Source organism: Poecilia reticulata, linkage group LG1, assembly GCF_000633615.1.
Source record: "Poecilia reticulata strain Guanapo linkage group LG1, Guppy_female_1.0+MT, whole genome shotgun sequence".
Classification (NCBI taxonomy): Eukaryota; Metazoa; Chordata; class Actinopteri; order Cyprinodontiformes; family Poeciliidae; genus Poecilia; species Poecilia reticulata.
The window spans coordinates 19,634,839-19,655,597 of NC_024331.1; the positions used below are offsets into that span (position 1 = coordinate 19,634,839).

At 41.6% G+C, this 20,759-nt stretch overlaps 2 protein-coding genes across 7 annotated transcripts in view; one reads left to right on the forward strand and one right to left on the reverse strand.

The window, feature by feature from the left end:
* fam184b (family with sequence similarity 184 member B) overlaps positions 1 to 8,422 on the forward strand; it is a 32,150-nt gene extending 23,728 nt beyond the window's left edge. The window contains exons 11-18 of one of the 2 annotated variants that reach the window (XM_008413083.2): positions 21 to 153; positions 425 to 555; positions 867 to 982; positions 2,079 to 2,435; positions 2,527 to 2,641; positions 4,158 to 4,265; positions 6,065 to 6,453; positions 7,797 to 8,422. In XM_008413083.2, coding sequence (XP_008411305.2) covers positions 21 to 153; positions 425 to 555; positions 867 to 982; positions 2,079 to 2,435; positions 2,527 to 2,641; positions 4,158 to 4,265; positions 6,065 to 6,453; positions 7,797 to 7,869 — 1,422 coding nt within the window. In that variant the 3' untranslated portion in view covers positions 7,870 to 8,422. The remainder of the gene's footprint in view (positions 1 to 20; positions 154 to 424; positions 556 to 866; positions 983 to 2,078; positions 2,436 to 2,526; positions 2,642 to 4,157; positions 4,266 to 6,064; positions 6,454 to 7,796) is intronic. The other variant, XM_017306089.1, reaches the window with a different exon arrangement.
* Positions 8,423 to 11,119: 2,697 nt separating this feature from the next.
* Positions 11,120 to 20,453, reverse strand: haspin (histone H3 associated protein kinase). 5 transcript variants are annotated; one of them, XM_008413116.2, is made up of 17 exons: positions 20,347 to 20,453; positions 19,995 to 20,188; positions 19,282 to 19,440; positions 18,389 to 18,511; positions 18,100 to 18,234; positions 16,157 to 17,843; positions 15,510 to 15,654; positions 15,248 to 15,399; positions 14,978 to 15,166; positions 14,576 to 14,661; positions 14,366 to 14,428; positions 14,194 to 14,285; positions 13,960 to 14,039; positions 13,758 to 13,846; positions 12,854 to 12,996; positions 12,672 to 12,774; positions 11,120 to 11,427 (listed from the first exon to the last, which is right to left on the reverse strand). In XM_008413116.2, the coding sequence occupies exons 2-17, from the start codon at positions 20,150 to 20,152 to the stop codon at positions 11,229 to 11,231; spliced, it is 3,603 nt and encodes a 1,200-aa protein (XP_008411338.1). In that variant the 5' UTR covers positions 20,153 to 20,188; positions 20,347 to 20,453; the 3' UTR covers positions 11,120 to 11,228. The 5 variants fall into 5 exon arrangements, with proteins under 5 accessions (XP_008411338.1, XP_008411319.1, XP_008411331.1 ...); XM_008413097.2 differs by having other exon boundaries at positions 14,978 to 15,178; XM_008413109.2 differs by having other exon boundaries at positions 14,978 to 15,178; positions 20,354 to 20,442.
* Between the last annotated feature and the right edge of the window lie 306 nt (positions 20,454 to 20,759).

The window sequence follows — 20,759 nt, forward strand, 5'->3', positions numbered from 1 at the left end:
TGTGTGTCATTGTGTCAAAGGAGCCTCAGAGTCAGTCCTTGGCAGAGGAGAGACACAGTCACGCCATGGCGCTGCAGGCTTTGGAGAGGCAGGCCAAGGAAGATCTTCTGTCTGAGATCAACCGACTTCAGACAATGCACCACCTGGAGCTGGGTAACGTTTGCGCAATTTATTTATTTTTTCCCTCTTAAAGAGGAAATACATGAAAACAACAACAACAAAAAAACACACACACACAAGTGCCACAACAAGAAAAGAAAAAAAAAACATTCTCACAAGTACATTCACAAAGGAGAGGAACAAACAAGCACGCCAGTCCAGTGTACACACCCAGATGATAAATTCAGCAGAGCAGCAGCAGGCGGGTGGGAGTGGGCCGAACTGATTTAGCTTTCTGTTTGTTTTTGTGCGCGCATGAAATCAGACAAGCAGCGTGCCGAGCTGACCCAGCAGCACACCGAGTGGAGCCGACAGATGACCCAGAGACACATGCAGCAGATAGAAGACCTGCAGGCCCAACTACAAGCACACACGCAGATGATGGCCCTGCAACAGGTGACAAATCCCACCGCGTGCGCAGACACGCACGCTCTCTTTGCTCGCAGTTCGCGGCCGGCGCCCTGCCTGATTTAATCTCCCTCTGCGTGCGAACGGAAGCAAATCACAGCAGCTCACACCTGATATCATTATCTTTGATATCAATAAAATCCTCCGGGGCTGTGGGGAGTGAGCCAGCGCAGCGTGGCGCTCCACGCAGCAGAACTAACTGCATGAAAAACAGAAATCTGACTCTGAACGGAGAGGCGAGCTCTGGAAGTTTCCTCTAAACTGCTCTTTATCTGTTGTGCATTTTTGTACGGGTGAAGGACCTGAAGCAGCAGAACCAGTACCAAGTGTTTGAGCGACAGCTGGACGAGAGCCGCTGCGCCATGGTGGAGCTCCAGAGAGAAAACACGGCACTGAAAAAGCAACTGCAGGAACGGTACAGAGAAAAAGATTTATTTCACCATTAGCCACCTTTCAACCTTCTGCAGTCACAGTGCTACGTAGGGTGTTAATCCCTCCTTAAACTACTTCTCATTTTGCCACATTAAATCAACAAAATTTGAGGCTTATAAGGAGAGGGGGTGGGGTTAAGTGGTACAGAGCAACACAAAATAGTGCTTAATTGTAAAGTGGAAGGAAAATTGTACGTCTTACTTTTATTTCCAACTAAATATCTGGAAAATGAGAAGTTGCTCACGCATTTGTGTTCAGCCCTCCTAAATCTAAGACATAAATATGCTTTGATCTAAACTGTTTAACACCATGCATCAACGTGGAGATGGTGTGTTGGGGATAACGCGCAGTGAGTTTTTCACCTCTTGTAGCATTTTGCATGCAAGATAAAAAGTCGACTTATCTGACTTGAGCTCCTTTTCCCCCCGTTTCTGCTGCACCTCCTACCTGCTGTCTGCAGAAACCACAACATTACTCATTTAAATGAGGCACCTGGATTATGGCAAACTGGAAATTGAATTTCTATGCTTTCTTTCAACAGATGTTTCCTTTATGGTAATCTTCCATAAAGGTCAGCTTTTCAAAGTGAACCACTAGTAATGCTCCTGTCAGCAGAATCTCCCACCTGAGCTTTGGATCTTTGCACCTTCTCCAGAGTTACCTGCTTCAAAATTATCCACAACTTTCTCTTATCTGTCTGCTGTGTTCCTTGGTCTCCATGATGTGTTCAAGAAATGCCAGACTGTTCTCTTTTTCCTCCACTTGACAGCCATCTACTACTTTGTAAATAATAGTACATTTTATGTGATTCTATCACATAAAATCCTGGTAAGACTCAGTGAAGTTTGTGGATGTGTATGACAAAATTGTAGAAGGATTTACTATATGAATTGAAAATGAACAGAAGATTGAAAACTCTCCCTGTGCTGAACCAGGATCTGAATATAGATGTAGACTGACTTGACAACTTTCTTTGATCTGTCAAAGTCTGTCTATTTGGTTGTGCACATTTAAGCGTTTTCTGCTGAAGACAAGATCCTCATAGTGCTTATTCTTCTGGACGTTTCTCCTCTTCGTAGGTCCGTGAAGAAGATTTTGGAGGTTGAGGAGAAAGAGGAGGAGAGCGCAGACACGAGGAAGAACAGAGACGCTCAGCTGGAGGAGGAAGCGCAGCGTCTGAAGGAGGAGGTGGAGAAACTGAGGGTGGAAATGGAGAAACTGGAGGAGTCCCAGAAACACTGGGAGGAGAAGAAGGAGGACGACCTGAAAGAGGAGGAGGTGGACGAGGAGAAGAAGAAGGAGCGAGAGGAGGAGAAGAGGAAAGAGGAGGTGGAGGAGATCAGAAGGGAGCACAAGAGGGAGATGCAGAGTTTGGTTTCGGAGTACAGCAGCGCGCAGAACCACTTGCAAGCTCGCATTGTGGCTTTGGAGAACGAGTGAGTGGAGAAGAAGAGGAGGCTTTAAAACGAGAACGCTCCAGATTAGGAACACGAGAAACGTTGTGTGTTTTGTCTGATTTACCTGCAGACTGCGGGAGCGAGAGGAACGCTGCAGGAGGAGGGAGCCTCGATATGACGACATGTCTCTGGGGAGACTCCAGGAGCGGCTCATGGAGAGAGATCAGCTCATTAAACGCTTAGTGGTGAGAATACACACATGAACACAACCGTCGTTGCTCCCTTACAAGACAAGGTAGGTCATAGTTTAACCTAGATTTTTTTTATGCAATAAAACTCCATAAAACAAGCAAATAAAACAAAATCTTGATGTAGAAAATTATTAAATGGATCTGAGTTTTAGTCTAAAATCTAGTTATTATCCAAACTTACAGAACTGACAAGATGCTAAAAACAATAAAAGTAACATTATCTGTTGAAGTTGGCAATGACAGATTGAAATCACTGAACATGAGACACCAGACTCTTTATGGAGTGTCAGGAAGGAAGAGGATGAGCTTGACTTCGGGAGCAATAACAGTAAAAAAAAGAAAAAAACAATAATCTAATGAGTTTCTTGCATGCTTGAAATGTGACCTTGACACTATGAACGGTGCTATAAATGAGCCACGAATGGAGTCCTGCAGACTGCAAGCCTGTTTTCATTTGTTAAATTAGGTCAGGTGTTCTTTAAAGCTGTAGACAAGCATCACTTGCTTTTTGGAGTGTTTGGTTTGACCCAGCCTGAAAAATGATATCCACAAACCTCTGATTCACTGTGTAGTCTATTTCTGAGAACTGTTGTGATTGTTAAATATGTCCTATCCTGAAGTTAAACAAACCATAATGGATTAGAGATGGCCCGATGAGTCGTTTATGAATGGCAGATCCCAACTTTCTAATAAAATCAATGATGTGCAGTAAAATAACACGATGCGTTTTATCAGCATTGCATGGCACACATTACTGGGTTGCACTTAAATCGCTCACTAGTGACCATCTGGTTCAGTTCCTTCCGTTTTTATTTCATTTTGTTACATTTTGTGATTTAGTTAAACCCAAAGCCAATTGCAATAAAGTTTTCTTTAAATAAAGACAGTTGTCGGGTAATTGTGGTTGCCACATCGCCAGAGGTGGATCAGCTGCTTTGGAAACGCCAGCCAATAGCGTGTAAGGTAGCATTTATTTCATCTACTGTATGTGTTTTATCTTTCCAAGCTGCATTTTCTTTCAAATAGCTCAACGAAAAAAAAAAATCTGCAAATAGTCATTTTTATCTCAGAATAATTGAGTTACATTCCATGGAAAAATTTTTTTTTAATGTTTTGAGTTGAATTTTTTACAAAAACGTATTGTACGAATAATCACTTCCGATGTTTGGATGATTTCTCCATCAGCTCCAGCTCCAAGGAGCAGCTTTGGGTAAATAAGCGGCGCTTTGTGAGACCAAGCATTTAGGCAACCTGAATGGTTGCCATGGATGATTGTTTTTGATGAGGGAATAACATAGTCGATTTTACAAAAATGCCCCCTCTTTAAAACCTCCTCAGAGTAATTCTCATTAATCGTGTGTGTGGTCATTTGTAAAGGAAGAGACGGCGTTTTAATAAAGTGTCCTCTGACACGGTGCTGTGTGGGCCATCTGTGCGGCATAAGGCAGATTAGCCGAGTACAAGAACAACCAGGCCAGTCAAAGTCCTTCCTCGTCCTCCTTCCCCACAGGAAGAGAGGCATCAGCTGCAGCTCCACCCTCCCGTCGCCGGGGACAACAGCCCCCTCAGGCTCCGTGACAGCAAGTCCCGCCCCGGCAGCGTCACGCCAACCATGAGGGTGAGTTTGGCAGTTTGACGCATGTCCACAAAGTCATCAAAAACAGCCTCCCCTCCACACTGAAGGGTTTTCTGAGCTGAGGCCAGATTGTGTTTTTGATGCTGGAGATCGTCGACTTGACAGCTCACTTCTCTGTCGCGCAGGCTTGGTGCTGCAGTCTGAGGACTCCATTAGGCTCATTTTATTGTTTTTATCGCTTAAAAACAATAAAAAGTTGGAGTTATGCATGAGCTTTTCTCTATGGTGTGTGGCTGTTTGTCAGTGAGAAATCTTATTTAGAGATACTAAACAGCTTTGAAAAAGTAGAGACTGCTTGAGTTGTTTTTGATATAACCACAAAGCGTAATGTATTCCAGTGGGATTTATGTGATATGCCAACATAAAGTAATCATTTTGAAATTTCCACATTTTATGTTTTATTTGTGTAAAAAAGCTTGACATTTATTTGTATTCACTCTGATACTCCTAAATAAACTGAAATACAAAAAAGATGTCTTCAGAAGTCCCCTGATTAATAAAAAGAGTGTTGCTGTGTGTAATTTAATCTCAGTATAAACCCAACCGTTCTGTGAAGGCCACATAGGTTTTCTAGAGAACAAACGGCATCATGAAGACCAACGAACACAGCAGGCAGGTCGGAGAGAAAGTTGTGCAGAAGTTGAAAGCGGAGTGAGCTTATAAATCAATATCCCAAGATTCAAACATCTTCTCACAGAGCTCTGTTCAGCCCATCAGCTGAAAATTTAAAGAGTGTGGCTCGGCTGCAAACCTACCAAGCTATGGCCAGGGATCTAATCTGAAAGGCAGGGAGAGGAGAGGGCTAATTTGATAGGTAGACATGCACAATTATCTGTTGTGGACTTTAAAAATCTGACATTTATGGAAGAATGGCAAACAGAAAGTCACTGTTGAAATGAATCTATAAAAAGATCTGTTAGCATTTTGTCTAAGCAGAGTATGAGACACAGCTCTGGTCAGATGAGACCAAAACTGAACGTTTTCGCCAACATGCTGAGTGGCAGAAAACTAGTCCTAAACCTTAAAATCTTTCATGCATAGTGGTCACTAGAGTGGACAGCTATCTAAAAGCCATTTTCTTGCACTTCTTGTGGATTTTTCTGTTATAAATGCACACAAACCACTGAAGTGGACACTAATGCATCATAAATTACACTAGCAACTACTGGCCATCAGTTGCAAATGAAAGAAATTATTTTTGTTAAATCCAATATGGCTGACAGACAAAAATGCATGCCAACATGATCAACTAAAAAAAATAAAATAAACCATTTTCTGCAACATTTTTTTTTCCTAAAATGTTTTATGCCTTAAGAAAATTAAAAAAAAAATTGGAAAAAAAATCCTCACACAAAGGATCATAATTGATGCATGAAAGGGTTCATTCAAAGTGTACTTTCTAATGGCCTAGTCAAAATCCAAATCTAAATCAAGTTGAGACTTTAAAAGTGATAATCACTCACTGTGTTCACAGTCTGACAGAACTTGAACTGTTTTGCAAAAAAAAAAAAAAAAAGTCTACAATTTTCCTTCAACTTCACAGCTGAAGTTGGGAGGCTGTATCACATAAAGCCTCCCAGGAGCACTGAGACCTGTGGTTGAATGTGACAAAATGTCAAATAATTGAAAGAGTATGAAGTGAGTAAATGCTGAAAGACACAGATCAAAGCCAGCTCTTTGTTTCGTGGCATTGGTGGTTTTTCTAGGCACCAACCAGTCAAAGCTCTGACAATCGACAACAGGAAGCAATAAATCTGATTGTGATTTTCTTTCTCTGGCAGAGAAAGGACGGGGAGTCTCCTCCATGCGTCACCAGCACCCCCAGCACCGCTGCCTGCGACAGGAGCGTCTTCCTTTCCCATTCTTCTTCATCGTCTTCCTCCTCCGTGCACCCACACTCCTCGACGCTTCCACACCAGTCCAGCTCCCATCCCCACGTCTCTCCCCACTACTCCACCTCCTCTCTCCCACACAAGCACACCTCCCTCTCCCTGAGCCAACATTCCTCCCCGTCCCTCCCTCGCTCCCCCAGGTCCCGGACGTCCTGCATCCCTCCCACCCCGGCGCCAACCGCTCCTCTGCCCGTCTGCCCCTCACCTCAGACGGGCATCCGATACGTGTCCCCCTCCTGCCAGGAGCCACACTCGTACATGCAGGCCCAGTCAATCAGGTATGAATTTTCCTGATATTTGAGCTTTCACTTTTGAGACGAAACGTAACCTCAATGTGTCTCCGTAATCAAAGACAGCCCAAAAAAAAAAAAGAAAAAAAAAAAGATGTCTAAACAGGAACTCTTTGGAATTCTGATTAACTACCTTTTAGTCACCTCAAGCGACTGCGTTCGTCATCCGCTGCAGTCTTCACTCTGAGCTGCAGGCGTTTGTGATTTCCCATCTTACTGGCAGATCAGACTCTTGGGAAATGTCAGATTTGAAAAACAGGATCACAGAAGCTTTTCCATGACGCTTCAGCTCAGTACTCAGTACTCATGAACTCAAAGTGGGCAATAAAAGCCAGAGAATATGCTGCTGAACTTCGTATTTGAAACTTTGTTTGACACCTTTGAGAAATATGGTTTGTTTCCCCCCTATTTGTCCTCTCAACTCCGTATTAATCAACGCAGTAGGACGAGATGATAAGAAGAGAGCTTCTGAGAGGTTCTGTCCTTGTTCATCCCGGTTGGTTCCCTGAGGTGGTGCTCCCGTTTCCTCGCTTAACCTCAGGGTTTCAGATGTAGAAACGTCTCCTTTCTGACTGAGCTGTGTTAAATTGACAGCACCACTAAGTGAACAATAGAAATCGATTCATCTAAACGCATCAATAAAAATACTTCTTCTATTAATAGGCTTAGGTTTTCTATATGTTGCAGCATAACTACCTGCTCTGTCACTCAGCAACTAGAGCCTCTCACTGAGTCTCTTAATGTCACACAACCAGTCAGGTGAGAGTAAAGAGTGTAGCGTAACTTTGACATTAGCTACGTAAAACTGTATCAGTATACATAAAAGCAGTGATGCTAAAAAGATTTTTTCAGTTTTTAAATTTTTTCATCTGCGGCTCATCCGGAGTATCCAAAGATTTTTTCAACATTTTCTTAGCCTATAGGAAGCTGTTTGTTTACTAGCCGTGTCTAAGTCTTTGTGGTCTTCTCAGATCAGTTGGATTAAGTTTGATACAGGCAGATTTTGTTCACTAATTCAATGACTCCTTTAAGAAATGAATCATTTGGGAATAAAAGCGTAAACACTGCTCTCAACAGATGAGCACCAAACTTTTCCCATTTTATGAGGAAATACTTTAAAAACCACCAATGCTTTTTCTTCTACTTTAAAATTATGCATATTATGTGGGATAATCACATAAAATCAATTTTGAAACATTGCGGTTTGTGGTTGTAGCGTAGAAAATGTTGAAAGGGTAAGATTTCTTATGCAAGGTACTTCATAAGTACATTTGTTTTTTCTTAAAAAGATAATATATGTGTTTTTTTCTCGTGTGTGTGTTTGTTTTTAGGGGCCCTTACCTGGAGCAGAGGGGGACAGAAGGGCTGAAGCAGGAGTGGTTCACCAAATACTTCTCCTTCTAAGCACAAATACATAAATACACACACACACAGAGAGAAGCTGCAAAAATATCTCATACAAGGTTCATTGCTTCTTTTACAGAGAAAGACTGATAACAACAAACACACACACACACAAACAGACAAAACCTTTAAAGCACAGCAGTTCACACAGTCACCAACAGACATATTTATGGGCTCATCACCAGCAAGGCCATCTCAGACATTGCCTCAAAGCTCAACCAAAAAGTGCTTCTCAACACATGCCTGACCTCTTCTCAGAACATAAGCCTGCCAGATAAAACTTTCTATAATCAGTTTTTTTTAAAGGCAGTCTTCCTTTTTTTAACGCAGCTGTTTTTCTTGACCCATCACAGAGTTACTTCAGGCAAGTGAGCTTTTGTTTTATTTTTTTTTCCCTAACCAAGTGTTTCATCAAGTGTGGAAGCGGTTAACATATTCAGTCCAGAGCCAATGTAAAGACAGCGCACGAGACCCACGATATCATGTTTGTTTCGATGCAAAAATGTATGATACTCCTTAATGAAAACTGAATAAACATATTTTGTTTTTGTAAGTGCCTCTTTCTTCTATATTTGCCACTGTTTTTATCAGTTCGCAGAAAAACTTTATCAAACTGTTGGAGGTAATCATGGTGGATCCTATAGGAAACACCACATCTTAACACACTTTATGATTTACGTGGAATATTTTTGAAATATTGTATCACCATTTTTAGAATCAACACCATAGATCACATCTGTCCATAGTTTACTAGAAAAACAGAGAAATAAGTGGGGGGAAAAAACATGCGACTTTTACTAAGCTGAATGAATTATTACTAGCTAATTTAAGCTTTCGTCTATTTGCAGTGGATTTGAAAAAGTGAACACATCCTTGTCAAGATTATAGATTTGCATTCAAAACATATTGAGATTAATATAAAATGATTGAAAACTATTTTCATCTTTAACATTACAGATGATTCTGTCAGGCTGCCAGATTGCAGTTTTGGCTACAATTTAGCATGTGAATCTCGTGTAAAGTGTATTGTTAGATGAAACTCTACACTAGTACAGGCCGTTTCTAATGATTGCAGCATTGTAAGCTGTTTCCCTGTTGTTCTGTAGGCCATTCTAGCCCTGTGTAGGTCCACTCTTTGGTCCCTGGCGTCCTTAGTCTTGACCTCCTCTTAGTCCATGGGCCAGACCATTTTATTGTCCATTTCAAGGTGGTAAAGTCTATTGATATTTTTTGAAAAGATACCCATGCCAATAAGCTCAAACAAGTGCAGTTGATGCAGGCAATGAATGAGTGGAGGCTAGGAGAGCTTCTTAAAGAGAAACCAACAATTCCTGCTAGTTGGTAGGTCGTCAATTATTTTATGCATTAAATTAAGTTTTTAAACATCCTACAATGTGATTTTGTGGATTTTTTTTTTTTTTTTTTTTTAGATATTCTCTTTCACTGTTCAGATTCAACCACGATAAAATTTACAAATCTCTCTATTCTTTGTAAGTGGAGAAAACTTGAAAATTTGGTGGAGTATCAAATTTCCCCCTTACAGTTTAGTCCCCCACAATAAAAAAAAAAAAAGCAATAAGCATTTCTTTTTCTGTGGAGTCAAATTTTGCCAATCGTCAACTTAAAAGACCCGTATTTTTATAATTAAATGCCATTTCGAATGGTTTCCCTGTGTTGACTTGAGACCTGGTACAGAACGTCTCCATTACACCAGCCGTCCCCCTGCCTTCCCTCCAAAAATAGTCTCGAGTGTTAGTGACTTGGTTCTTGATTACTTTCCGTCACCAAGTAATTATCCAATGATTCATATATGAATCATCTGAGCTACTCCATTAAATGTGTGAAAATAATCACCAGTTCAGAGCCTGAGGAGATGTGGAGGAGAGTTTTTGCTGAAGCCCATAAAAATGTCCAAATAAAGATGGACCAAACGAAACGCTCAAAAAGAGCGGGTGTTGCCAAGCAACAGGAAATTAATCAAGCCATAAAGCACAAAGCCACAACTGACCTGGTTTAACATATTGTATAAATTAGCTATGTATGTGCCGTTGTAGATATATACATAAACGGTGATGAAGTCAGTAATGCGCTACTTAGTAACTCATCTGACTTCTGTTCAGTAAATATGAATTAACATGTTACTATTTCTAATCCTCAAATCAGATTAAACTTTTTTATCCAAATCAGTGGGTGCTACTATTTTTGTCATGTAGTCATGTATCATTTTACTCCCCGCAAGACGTTTCGGAGAGTAACGTCTCGCGTAAAAGCACAGAGCAACGCCACGTAAACAATGGAGGGAGGAGAGAGATGCATGTTTTATAGCTGGAAATACAAATTCAAATATACTTTATTGACCCCCAAAGGGAAATTATATACAAATTAATACATTTTAAAGATGACATTATCGAGTTCTGTTTACTCGCTGTGCTGGCAAAAAAAAAAAAGAGACCGAATAATGAGTTATTTCCAGCACTTAAATAAAAAGCATTTATTAGTGAGGCTGAACGGAGAAAAAGGCTACATTTTGCGAGGTGGCGTAAAATGCATCCTCTAGAGCAGAGATCCACAAATCCAGGACTCGAGGGCTGGTGTCCTGCGGGTTTTTGATGTGGCTCCGTTTCACTATACCCGAGTCAAATAATCAGGTCATTAGCAGGACTCTGGAGAGCTTGATCTGACCAGTGATGGGCGCATCATAGTAAGAAGAGAGACACAATAATCTGACGTTCTGGAGAAGCCTTTGCACAATGGCTTAACTATCAGTACAAGTGGTGAACATTTAATGCAACACAGAGGAAATAAATCTTGTTAAATTGGAAGAGCTTATTGAAATAATACCACAAGGGCGATGTTTAGTAAACGTTAAAGGCTATCCAAAGAACTAAAAGTGATTTTTCTTTTGTTGGCTAGGCAGTGTACATATAAGCCTTTATTTATGAGTAAATCTAACTCAACATCATGGGATAAAATAAAGAAAATACAATTAATTTCTAATAAAAAGCTAAGTAACCCATCCCATTCAAATACCAAAACAGACTCAGGTTGCAGTTTTACTTGCAGTAAAATTCAAAGCAGTAACATTTCAAGATTACAAAATAACCACAAAAGTGAATCGTGCAGAATCAGCGTGCTGCACGCAATTAATGTAAAGGTCAACAACAACAACGGAGAGGAACGACTATAAAAAGTCCTAAAAGTTCAACACTAATGACCAGCAACATTAAACAGAAAATAAAGAGACTTGCAGTCCTGCTCACTTACAAATTATTTTAATGTGCTACACGTGCTTATTACAGATTCACACGGTTTTCTTTGTGTGAATCTTTATAGTTATGTTGTCTGTGCCTGCAGCGCTACTAAAACATCGGGCAGTTCTGCAGAGCGTCTGTGGCGGAGCTGTACTGGAGGACGTCGTCATAGAAACGAGCGAGTTCCTCTTGCGCGTTCTTGGCGGCCCTCCCCCGTGGACTCTTGTACTTCATTGAAAGCAGCTTGGAGCACAGGTAGTGGAGCCACAACACGTTGGTGCGAGGGTGGTAGCTGCTCCACTTGTTTCTTTAGAGATGAAACGGAAACAAGAAATCAGTACCGTGGCTATAAACACTGGGGGGAAAAAAAAAGTAAATGGAGTTTTCTGGGCCTGTTGTGCACCCAGGAACCATCTCAAGGTTCCATCGTTAGAAAAAGACTTATTTTAAATTTAAAGCAACAATTAAGTGGATAACTTTGTTAATTAACAGTTAATTAACTGTGGATTTTCTCCAATTCACAGGCTCAAAACTAGACAGGCTCAAACAAACACACACTTCCCAATAATTGGATAAATGTCTCCAGGTGAGTTGCAGAAAAGCATCTAGTATCCTTCTGACTGATGTAAATATGTTTGGATGAATCATTTTGATTTATCCAAATAGTCATTGTGGTCAAGTAGGGGAATTTCTAGGGCTGTGTAATAATATCGATTTTGCGATATATATCAATATTTTCTTTCCTAGAAAAAAAAAATCGATATTCATCCGCAAGTATCATAACATCCAACTGTCACCTTGCTCACTCACTGCTTGCTTCGCCAGGAGAGTGATTAGGTCATCAGGCTTAGAGTGATTCCTTCAGATGTTAAATGTCAAGGTTAAAAAGGTATCAAACTATTCAGAGCAGGGTACTTGGTGCACTTTATTGTCTTGTAAGCTTTATTTGCATGTAAGCTACAGTTTGTACTGTTTCAATTAAAAGAAACATGTTTTCTCACCACTTCTTTGATTCATTTTGTCCAGCTGTCGACTTTATGTCTGTCTCCATGTCCAACCAGAGCCAGGTATTGTGTAGTTGGTGCTTTTACTCAGTTTTCAGTTAAATTAATTCAGTCCAACTCTATAAGTCACAAAATGTCACCAAAATCACTCTGTCCCTCTAAAATCTTTCAGAAGATCGCAAAAGTGTATTGAATTGTATCGTTTGCTGAATATCGCAATATATATTGTTTCGTGAGCAGAATATCGTATATTATCATGAGATTATTGTACCACTACAGCCCTAAGAATTACTTTATAATGTCTTCAGAGTTCAAATCTACAACCTGTGGGACAGTAAAAAGCTTTTAAGAGATAAATGTATTATGATAACCTCAATATGCATCGTTATTCCGCTACTCCTATGACTGAAGCCCTGAGGACTGATTTATCATGCACTAACCTCCAACATGATTCATGAAAAAGACTGACAGACGGCAGCAACACCCATTCAAACATCTCTGCTGAGCAAAACAGTTACACAACATGAGCTACTAGAGTACCACTGACCCGTTTTCCTGTCTCATCAGTCTGTAGATTTCAAACTGGTAGTCTCCCTGGCCCATGAAGAGCTCCTCGTCGTTCGAGATGTCACAGGAAACGGTCAGATCATCTGGAGGGAACAACGTGTTCTACTGTTGGAAGGTTTCAAGCCAAACCACGCAGCATCACATGATAGAACAGCAACTGACCGATTTCTAGCCTGGAGAGGGAATAGTCGATGACGCGGACCAGCACGCCTTTGGTTTGCATGCTGTGAGCTTCTCCGTTGAGGAGGAAGGTCCCCGTCTTCTCTCTGGTGGCTTTCACCAGCACATTCCCCCAGTGGAGGTCCCTGTATTACACAGTGAAAGTGTTCGGTATGTTAGGGTTACGGGATATCAGCATTTTAACAATATAGCGCAGCTAAAGGCTAGAGGTGCACCAATTAGTCATTTAGAGATCCAAATAGCCCCCATAGGGTCAGAATCCCCCTTCATTAAATGCAACATATGTAGGAACTTCCTTTGTTTTTAGACAAAGTAATGGTGAACTAAATATTTTTAGTGAAATTATTTGCAGGGTCTCTAATCAGTTTATCACAAATAAAGCCACATTGAGTTCAAAAACCCTTTTTGCTCCTAAATTATTGAATAGACAGACTGAGCTTTCCAGCAGCCCATCTGATCGTTTTGTGAAGCAAAAATTGACTCCCAGTGGGCCAAGACAAGTGGCTGTTGTGTCAGATTTATGGGAGTATCAGAACGGTTCTGACCGAAACCTTTGCATACATTAAAAGAATAAAAAGGATCGCATTTAAAACACTATATGCTAAAATCAATGTAACTAAGTAATTAAAACACCTTAAAGTCCTGACCTTTGATTCATAAACCGGAATGATCGTGCAATTACCAATTTTTCTCTTGAATTCAAAACTGTTGCCCTATACAATGATGTGTAATATTTCTTTAATGTTTTATTTTTTAATGAAAACAAATATTTAATCAGCAAGTCAAGATAGAAACCGGCAACAGCCAAGAAAAACCTCGTTGCATCTCTGCTGTGGGCACCGATTCGGGTTCTAGAAGAATTTGAAATCAGCCACTTTTACTCCACCTGTGTTCGAAATGCAGCTCCTGCTCAGCAACAGCCAACGCAGCGGTGACCTGATGAAGGACGCTCTTCGCCACCACAAACGACGCCAGCTTGACACAATAATGGCTTGGATTAACACAAACCGAACAAGATGAAAACTGCCTCACAATGTTTTATTTTCACATCACATGGACACCCCAGAGCTAAAGGTTGTTGGACTTACCGTTCCATTGCTGTTCTCCAAGTCAACGCCTCCAAACTCAAACTCAAGGATGATGAACAACTGATCTTTCTTAAAGAAGTCTGTGCAAAAAATGAGACTCCATAAAACAAATGCTGGTCCTCAAATGGTTTTTCAGCACTTTTAAATGGAGAAATGTACTTTGAAGTTAAACTTTACTGCTCATCAGCCCAATAGCAACAAAATCTGAAATCTTTTTAATCAGTTTAAACAAACCTGGCCGGTCATTCTCAGATCCTTTGCGTTGGTCAAACGTGTCCCATGCTTTCATAAACTCTGGTGGGTAGCAGCCTTGAACGCAGTGAAGGCTGGGAGGAGACGACGACACGCATCGAGTTAAATCGACACAGATGAAACCTTCTCAACTGAAACAAAGTAATAAACTCACTCATTGAGTCCAATAAAGCCACGAGTCTGATTCTGCTGCTTCTCTTTCAGGTGGCTCAGCTCCCTGGTGGAAAAAAAAAAAAAAAATCCCATCACTGCTGCAGCTCAGCTGGACGATTCTGAAGTGGTTTCAAATTGTCCTCATTCTCAATGGCTACATGTAGACATCACAGTCTGGCTGTTCTGGGAATGTACCCAGAACACCACTCACTTGGAGATGATAATCTCAGGAAGGATTTCTCCAAATGTCTTCTGGTCCTCTCCATTCACCTTCTCACTGCCCTCTAGTGGAATAACCTGAAAACAAAAGAGTGAGTTTACTGATCAAGTACACAAATGTTTCATTTGTGACTAACCGGAATTTTGTAAAATAAAAAAATAATTTTAGCATTGATTTCTCACTCAGGCATTGATATTCAGTGAGTGTATGCTAATAGGGAAATACTGTAATGCTTTAAGCAGCTGATGTTCTTCATTATATATTATATTCTCAATAATTATGCAAATCTGCTAAAATATTTCAATGAAATCCTGCAGATCACATTTGTTGTAAGTGTTGTAAGCATCTTTTCTCTAACTGAAGCATGTCAAGGGTAGATGATAATGCACGTACTTTGAGAGCCACCATCTCTCCCGCGGCGTTGGTGGTAGAGAAGACCTCCCCAAACGTTCCTTCCCCGATCTTCACACACCGCTTCATACGGTGAGGGAGAATACACTCTTCCCAGGGCAGAGGACACTGCTGGCCGCACTCGGCATACACTTTTTCAGCATCCGTCAGATCTGCGTCTTCACACACAACCTTAACAAAAAACTATGCATAAATAAGAACTATAACATTATTCCATAACATGTCAGTAGGTGTGTGTGGTGAATGTTTTACCAGGGAGTGCTGGTGAAGCAGCTGCGCCTGGAGGCGTTTGGGCAGTGGAGTGCGTAACGGAGTGGCAAAGAGATCCTGGCTCACGTCTGGTAGCCTCATCTCTGGGGGAGTGCAGGTCACCGACTTGGGCGCACTCCTCGGCGTGAGTTGCACTGATGAGAGGAAGAGAAGCGGGGAATTTGGGGTGGGTGAGTTGGTCAATCGCATTCACATCTGAATATTTTGCGCCGCACCACTTAGGAACGCTGTGGGATATTATTACCCATGTTTTTGCGATGAACAGAGAGTGCAGCTTTGAGGCGGCTCCAGGTGTGTTTGCTGGGTGTGAAATCAGTCAGCAGAGATGGCAGGTGGAGCGGATTCGTCCTCAGCGGAGTGGAGAAATTCACAGTCGCTGCCAGCAACTCCTACAAATAAAGTGTGTTCACTTTGTAAAGGTACAATTCCTGCTTGGCTTGTGATTATGACAAGCCCTTGGGACAAATACAACTAGAGAACAACAACAAAAGGAATAGTTGTGAAGATGTATCAGCAGAGACAGACAAATCGCTCAAAAATGATTGGAAGATGGATAAATCTTCTCCAGCAGGAGAACCCAAAACACACAGCAAGAGAGAAAAGACAACCGATTAGCTCAAAGCACGTTGAAGTGACAGAACAGCCCGGTCCCAAATTAAAAGGAGAATTTCTGACTTGGAAATTCAAAGTATTTCTCTACGAAGTAGAAAACTGAATGCATTATTTTTCCCTTGTAGCTCAACCTCAGTTTGGTCTGTTGCATAAAATCTCAGTGAAATTAACCTCAGTTACTAGAATGTGACAAAATGCGAAAAGGCATGTGTGATTATTTGCACTGTAGCCGTCACCAGTTCCGACTCGGATGTGTATGTGTGTGTGCGCAACTCTCACGTTGGTGTGCTTTGAAATCAGCTCGCTGATGCTGCAGTCCACAGCTGTGCTGGTGCCCTGCTTCTTTATGAACGCCTGGGCTCCAGCAGCGCCCTTGCTCTTCCAGCGGCTCACGCTCATTCCACTCACGCACGCCTTCCTCGCCGTCCCGTTTCTGTCTGCTGACGGGCTCCTCTGTTTGGGGGCCCGAGACCCCTTCTCTCTGTTGGGGAAGCCTTTGATGGATTTTTTGACTTCTTTGTTAGAGCTGACGCTTTTTGAAGCGGCTTTCAGGGAGGTGGCGTCTTCGTTGCACTCGCTGTCGGAGAACTGGCCGGTCTGGTCATCGCCGGATGAGTCCGAGAAGTTGGTCAGAGATTTAAGCGCACTGTCTTTAGGCTGCAAAATGTCTGTCATCTCTGAAAGAGACAGTTTCTTGACTTTAACAACAGCTTTGGAGGTCAGTGAAGCCTCCTTCAGCTTTGAAATGTCCGATGACTCTGCCTTAGCTTCTGGATTGTGTTCATGCTCCGATCCTTGGAGATGCAGCTGAGACAGTGAAAGTTTCTTTATCTGAACCCCGCATTCCTTTGTACATATTGTGCTCTTTGCCGGTTTGGCCTCTTCATCGGTTAACCGTGTTGGTGCTGCTCTGGCAGCTGGTGATTGTGTCTCCATTAGTCCCTCGTAGCTGTTTTGAGCGTCATCAACACAAATCACAGACTCCAAGTTCTCCCCGTTTACTTCTCCGCTAAAGAGTTCAGGCAATTTCAAAACATTTGCAACGTGGTCATCACTGGCTGAATCTGCAATGTCCAGAATAGGAACTGGTGGCCCATAATCTCTGGTTTTATTGGTCGTTATGGAGACGCTGCGACGAGCCGATTCTTCTGAACAAAAACCAAACGTTTGACTCCACTCTGTGGACGGAGGTACTAGTTTTGATTCTGGGCTCGATAGCTCCAAGCAGGATGAGTAGGAGGTCTGACTGGAGAGCTGAGTCATGGGGATGAAGTTTAATCTCTGCAGCTGAACCGCACAGGGCTGGCTCAGACATCTCTCCTTCAGAGCCTCGATCAGCCACTCCAACCTTCCTGCTGCAGACACAAACACGCTGCTGCTTTCAATGTCTGACTTTCCACTGTCCAAGTCGCCGCTGTGGCATTCGGCATCGTTGCTGCAAACCCTTCTGCCTGACTCAGAAAATGAATCAAGAGACTGTTCCTCATTGCGATGCAGGTTTGCCGCTTTCTGCAAGGAAAGCGACGCTGGAAGTCGCAGTGAATCCGGATCTTCTTGGAAAATGTTCGACACGCCTATAGAGCTGCCCAGAGCAGACGGAGGAGAAGCAACCTGACTGGGGAACTTTGAGTGTCTTCGCTTGTTGAAGTTGGGCATCGAGGGCGTGGAGCAGAAGATGGGTTTGCTCGGAACACATCCGAGGCTGTTCTCTGCCAACTCGTTAAGGGAGATCTCTCTGAAAGGCACCGTGGTCCTTGGAGCATTCACTGAGTTCTCTGCGCTCGACAGGCCGAACACTGGAGGGGCCCTTCGTCTCCTGGAGGTTTGTTGATTCACGCTGGAACCAAACGGTCTGGAAGCGAAGTCATCTGACGAGTTGAGCAAACTGACTGCAGCTTCAGGAGGTTTGGTGGAAGCGGCACGTCTGCGACGGGTTATGAAGCGGCCGACAGACGGAAGGCGAACACTAGAATAAGGAAAAGGAGAAACAGAGTTTGCTCTATGCTTTTTATGCTATTCTTATTCTGTAGTGTTATTTTGTGGGTTTTAGCTTCATATGTGCTTTATCATCAATATGCCTATTAGACAAGAGGTGGAAATTAGCCAAACTGGTTGTAATCTCGTGTATTTACATGCAAGTATTCATTAATAGGCATTGTCCCATTTTAAAAAATAAAGTTGAACTTACATTTCATAATACTGGACACCAGCTGACCACATACCTGGAGTCCATCTTTGCTTTTGCTTGGATTTTTTGCAGTTTCGGTACAGATGTTTCGCTCTCACTCTCACTGGTGGTAGAAACTCCCCGACCTCTCCGTCTTGTGAACACAGGTACAGATCCTAGTTGTTTTGACCTGAAAAAGTACAGATCATGTCAGAAAGACAGCAGGGCAAGCAGAATTCAGAACACCTCACGAGGCTAGGGGAATTTTTTTAAGGCAAGGAGCTGAAATTGTTCTAACTTAAAAGCATGCTAGCAGAACATATTTATATGACTCAAACACAGACCTGGTTGTTTTTCTACGCTTTGTGGGTAAAGGCGGCTTCATGATGCTCTCCCCATAGCTGCTGGTCTCCGACGGACACATAACGGCCTCCTGCTTACTACTGAAAACACGTCTGTTCTTCCCTCTATGTAGCAGGAGGTAAAGACACATTATATCACCAAATACTGTGATTATTAGACCAAAACAGTTGAAAAACATGAATGTGGTCTAGTGGGATCTTATGTGACAGAGAATGTGTGAATCCACTTTATTAATCCCCAGAGGGAAAATTCACAAAAACAGTTCACAGAAACACAAAGTTCTAAAACATTTTGAAGAATAAGGAAAAAGAAATGGCTTGTAATATTTTTAGACAAATTAAGACCTGGAAAGCTTTATGACCGAGCTGGCCAGAGCTGACAGGAAGATGGACAGAGCCAAGTCCAAAAAATAAAAATAAAACCATGATGGATGCAGTAAAAGACTTAAGACTGAGGGGGAAGTGAGACAACAAACCTAAACACACAGTCAGATCTACAATGAAATATTTCAGATCAGTGAATATTTGTGTTAAAGCGTTCCAGCTAATGTCCGATTTTCAAGTTGTAACACTTGAAAATTGATGTTCGCAGACGCTCTGGATCAACATCTGACCAAGCAAGAGCAAATTTGCAGAACAGCATGGGTAAAGCTGGCAGACAAATCACAACATATGGGTGTGGTTGCAGCAAAAGTTTTGACTCAGACAAGCCCAACTTTGTATTCTATCAAATAAAATCCTAATAAAATACATTGACATTTGCAGTTGTAAAGTGACAGAATGTGGTTTAATTTAACAGGTGTTGATACTTTTCAGAGGCACTGGGAATAATATCCAATGAAAAGAGAATGAAACAGATCATTTTTCTCACACACCGCGTTTTCTTGCTTGGTGCCGGATTAGTAGGAGATGGGGTAGTGTTCTCCCCATCACTCATGTTTTCCTCATTGAAGCTCTTCTCATTCAAGCACAGCATGGCTTTTTTCTTGGCAGGACGGTCTGCTCTTTGACCCTCATCCCTTTTGTACTTTCCCCTGTAACATTACAAACACAAGAAGAGAGGGTGTAAAATGCAGAGTTGTTGAAACAAAAAAAAACAAACAAACATTGCAAGTTCCTGTTAAACTGTTATGGTCCAATCTCACTGGATGATCAGTGATGATAATTTTTTGTATGATTAAACTCATACAAAAAATACATTTGAGAGCCATTGACTTTATGATTTTTTAAGTGAACCTTGCAAGTTTCAAGCTAAGGAGTTAGCTTTTAAAAAAGACAAACTAAAGTGACACTTTATGGAACCTGAATGCAAATTAACTTAAATGAAAGTCCATAATTTTCCAGACCTTTTCTAAGTGCATGAATTATGCATGTCTGCAGATTTAAGTCATAATATGCACTCAAAGATATACGTATTGACTAAAATAATTACCACCGTGAGAGGCAGAGTTTCTGCTGAGCAAACACTTCATAATTACACGAGTTGAGTCTAGACATTTAATTTTTCATATGCAAAATTAAATGTCTGTTGCAATTTACAAATATGAACAGTGGGAATGTTGGAGCCAGGATGAGGCCTTGAACGCACCGTGCCTTGCGCGGTTTTGCGGCCTCAAACACGGATAAGTCATCCGTTGACGGGGTGCTGTCGAAAGCCTTCTTTCGGTCTTCAGGAGAAATCCAAGCAGAAACCTTCCGCCTCAGCTTACCGTAGGTTTTAAGAAACACTGGCTGAAATGGCTTCATGTTTCACATAAATTGAGCTAAAGCCGTGTTTAGGATCTAAAGTTGTCAAAATAGAACAGAAACGACGTGAAACCACCTAACGTTGCTACAGAACAAGAAAGTTCCACTTGAGAGCTGATTAAAATATTAACACACCTACGCAGTTTTTAAACAAATTCTAGCAGAATGACTTATTCAAGTAAGAGGAAAAGCACCTCTTACGTGTGGGGCGAGTCTTCTGTCCATAGAGACATTCAACAACCGCTTCTTGTTCAAATTCCCGTAACAACGGTGATTGGTCAAAAACTCGTGTAAGTGTCACTACAGCGCCACCAAATGGATCGGAGTAATTATAACATGTGGACCAAAATATAGCAAATGTAGACAAATGTAAGTATTACATAGAAATATTAGAATAAAAAGTGAATTATATTTTTATCTCATTAATTACCTTATATAAAATTGTAATATAAATATAAAAACAATTTGATGATGACATCTTTCTGTCCGTCCGTCCATCCATCCATCCATCCATCCATCCATCCATAGGTATATGACAACATAACCCTAAGTACTGCATTAAATAAATAACCCATTAGTTTTTGAGTCATGGTTTTATTACAGCTGA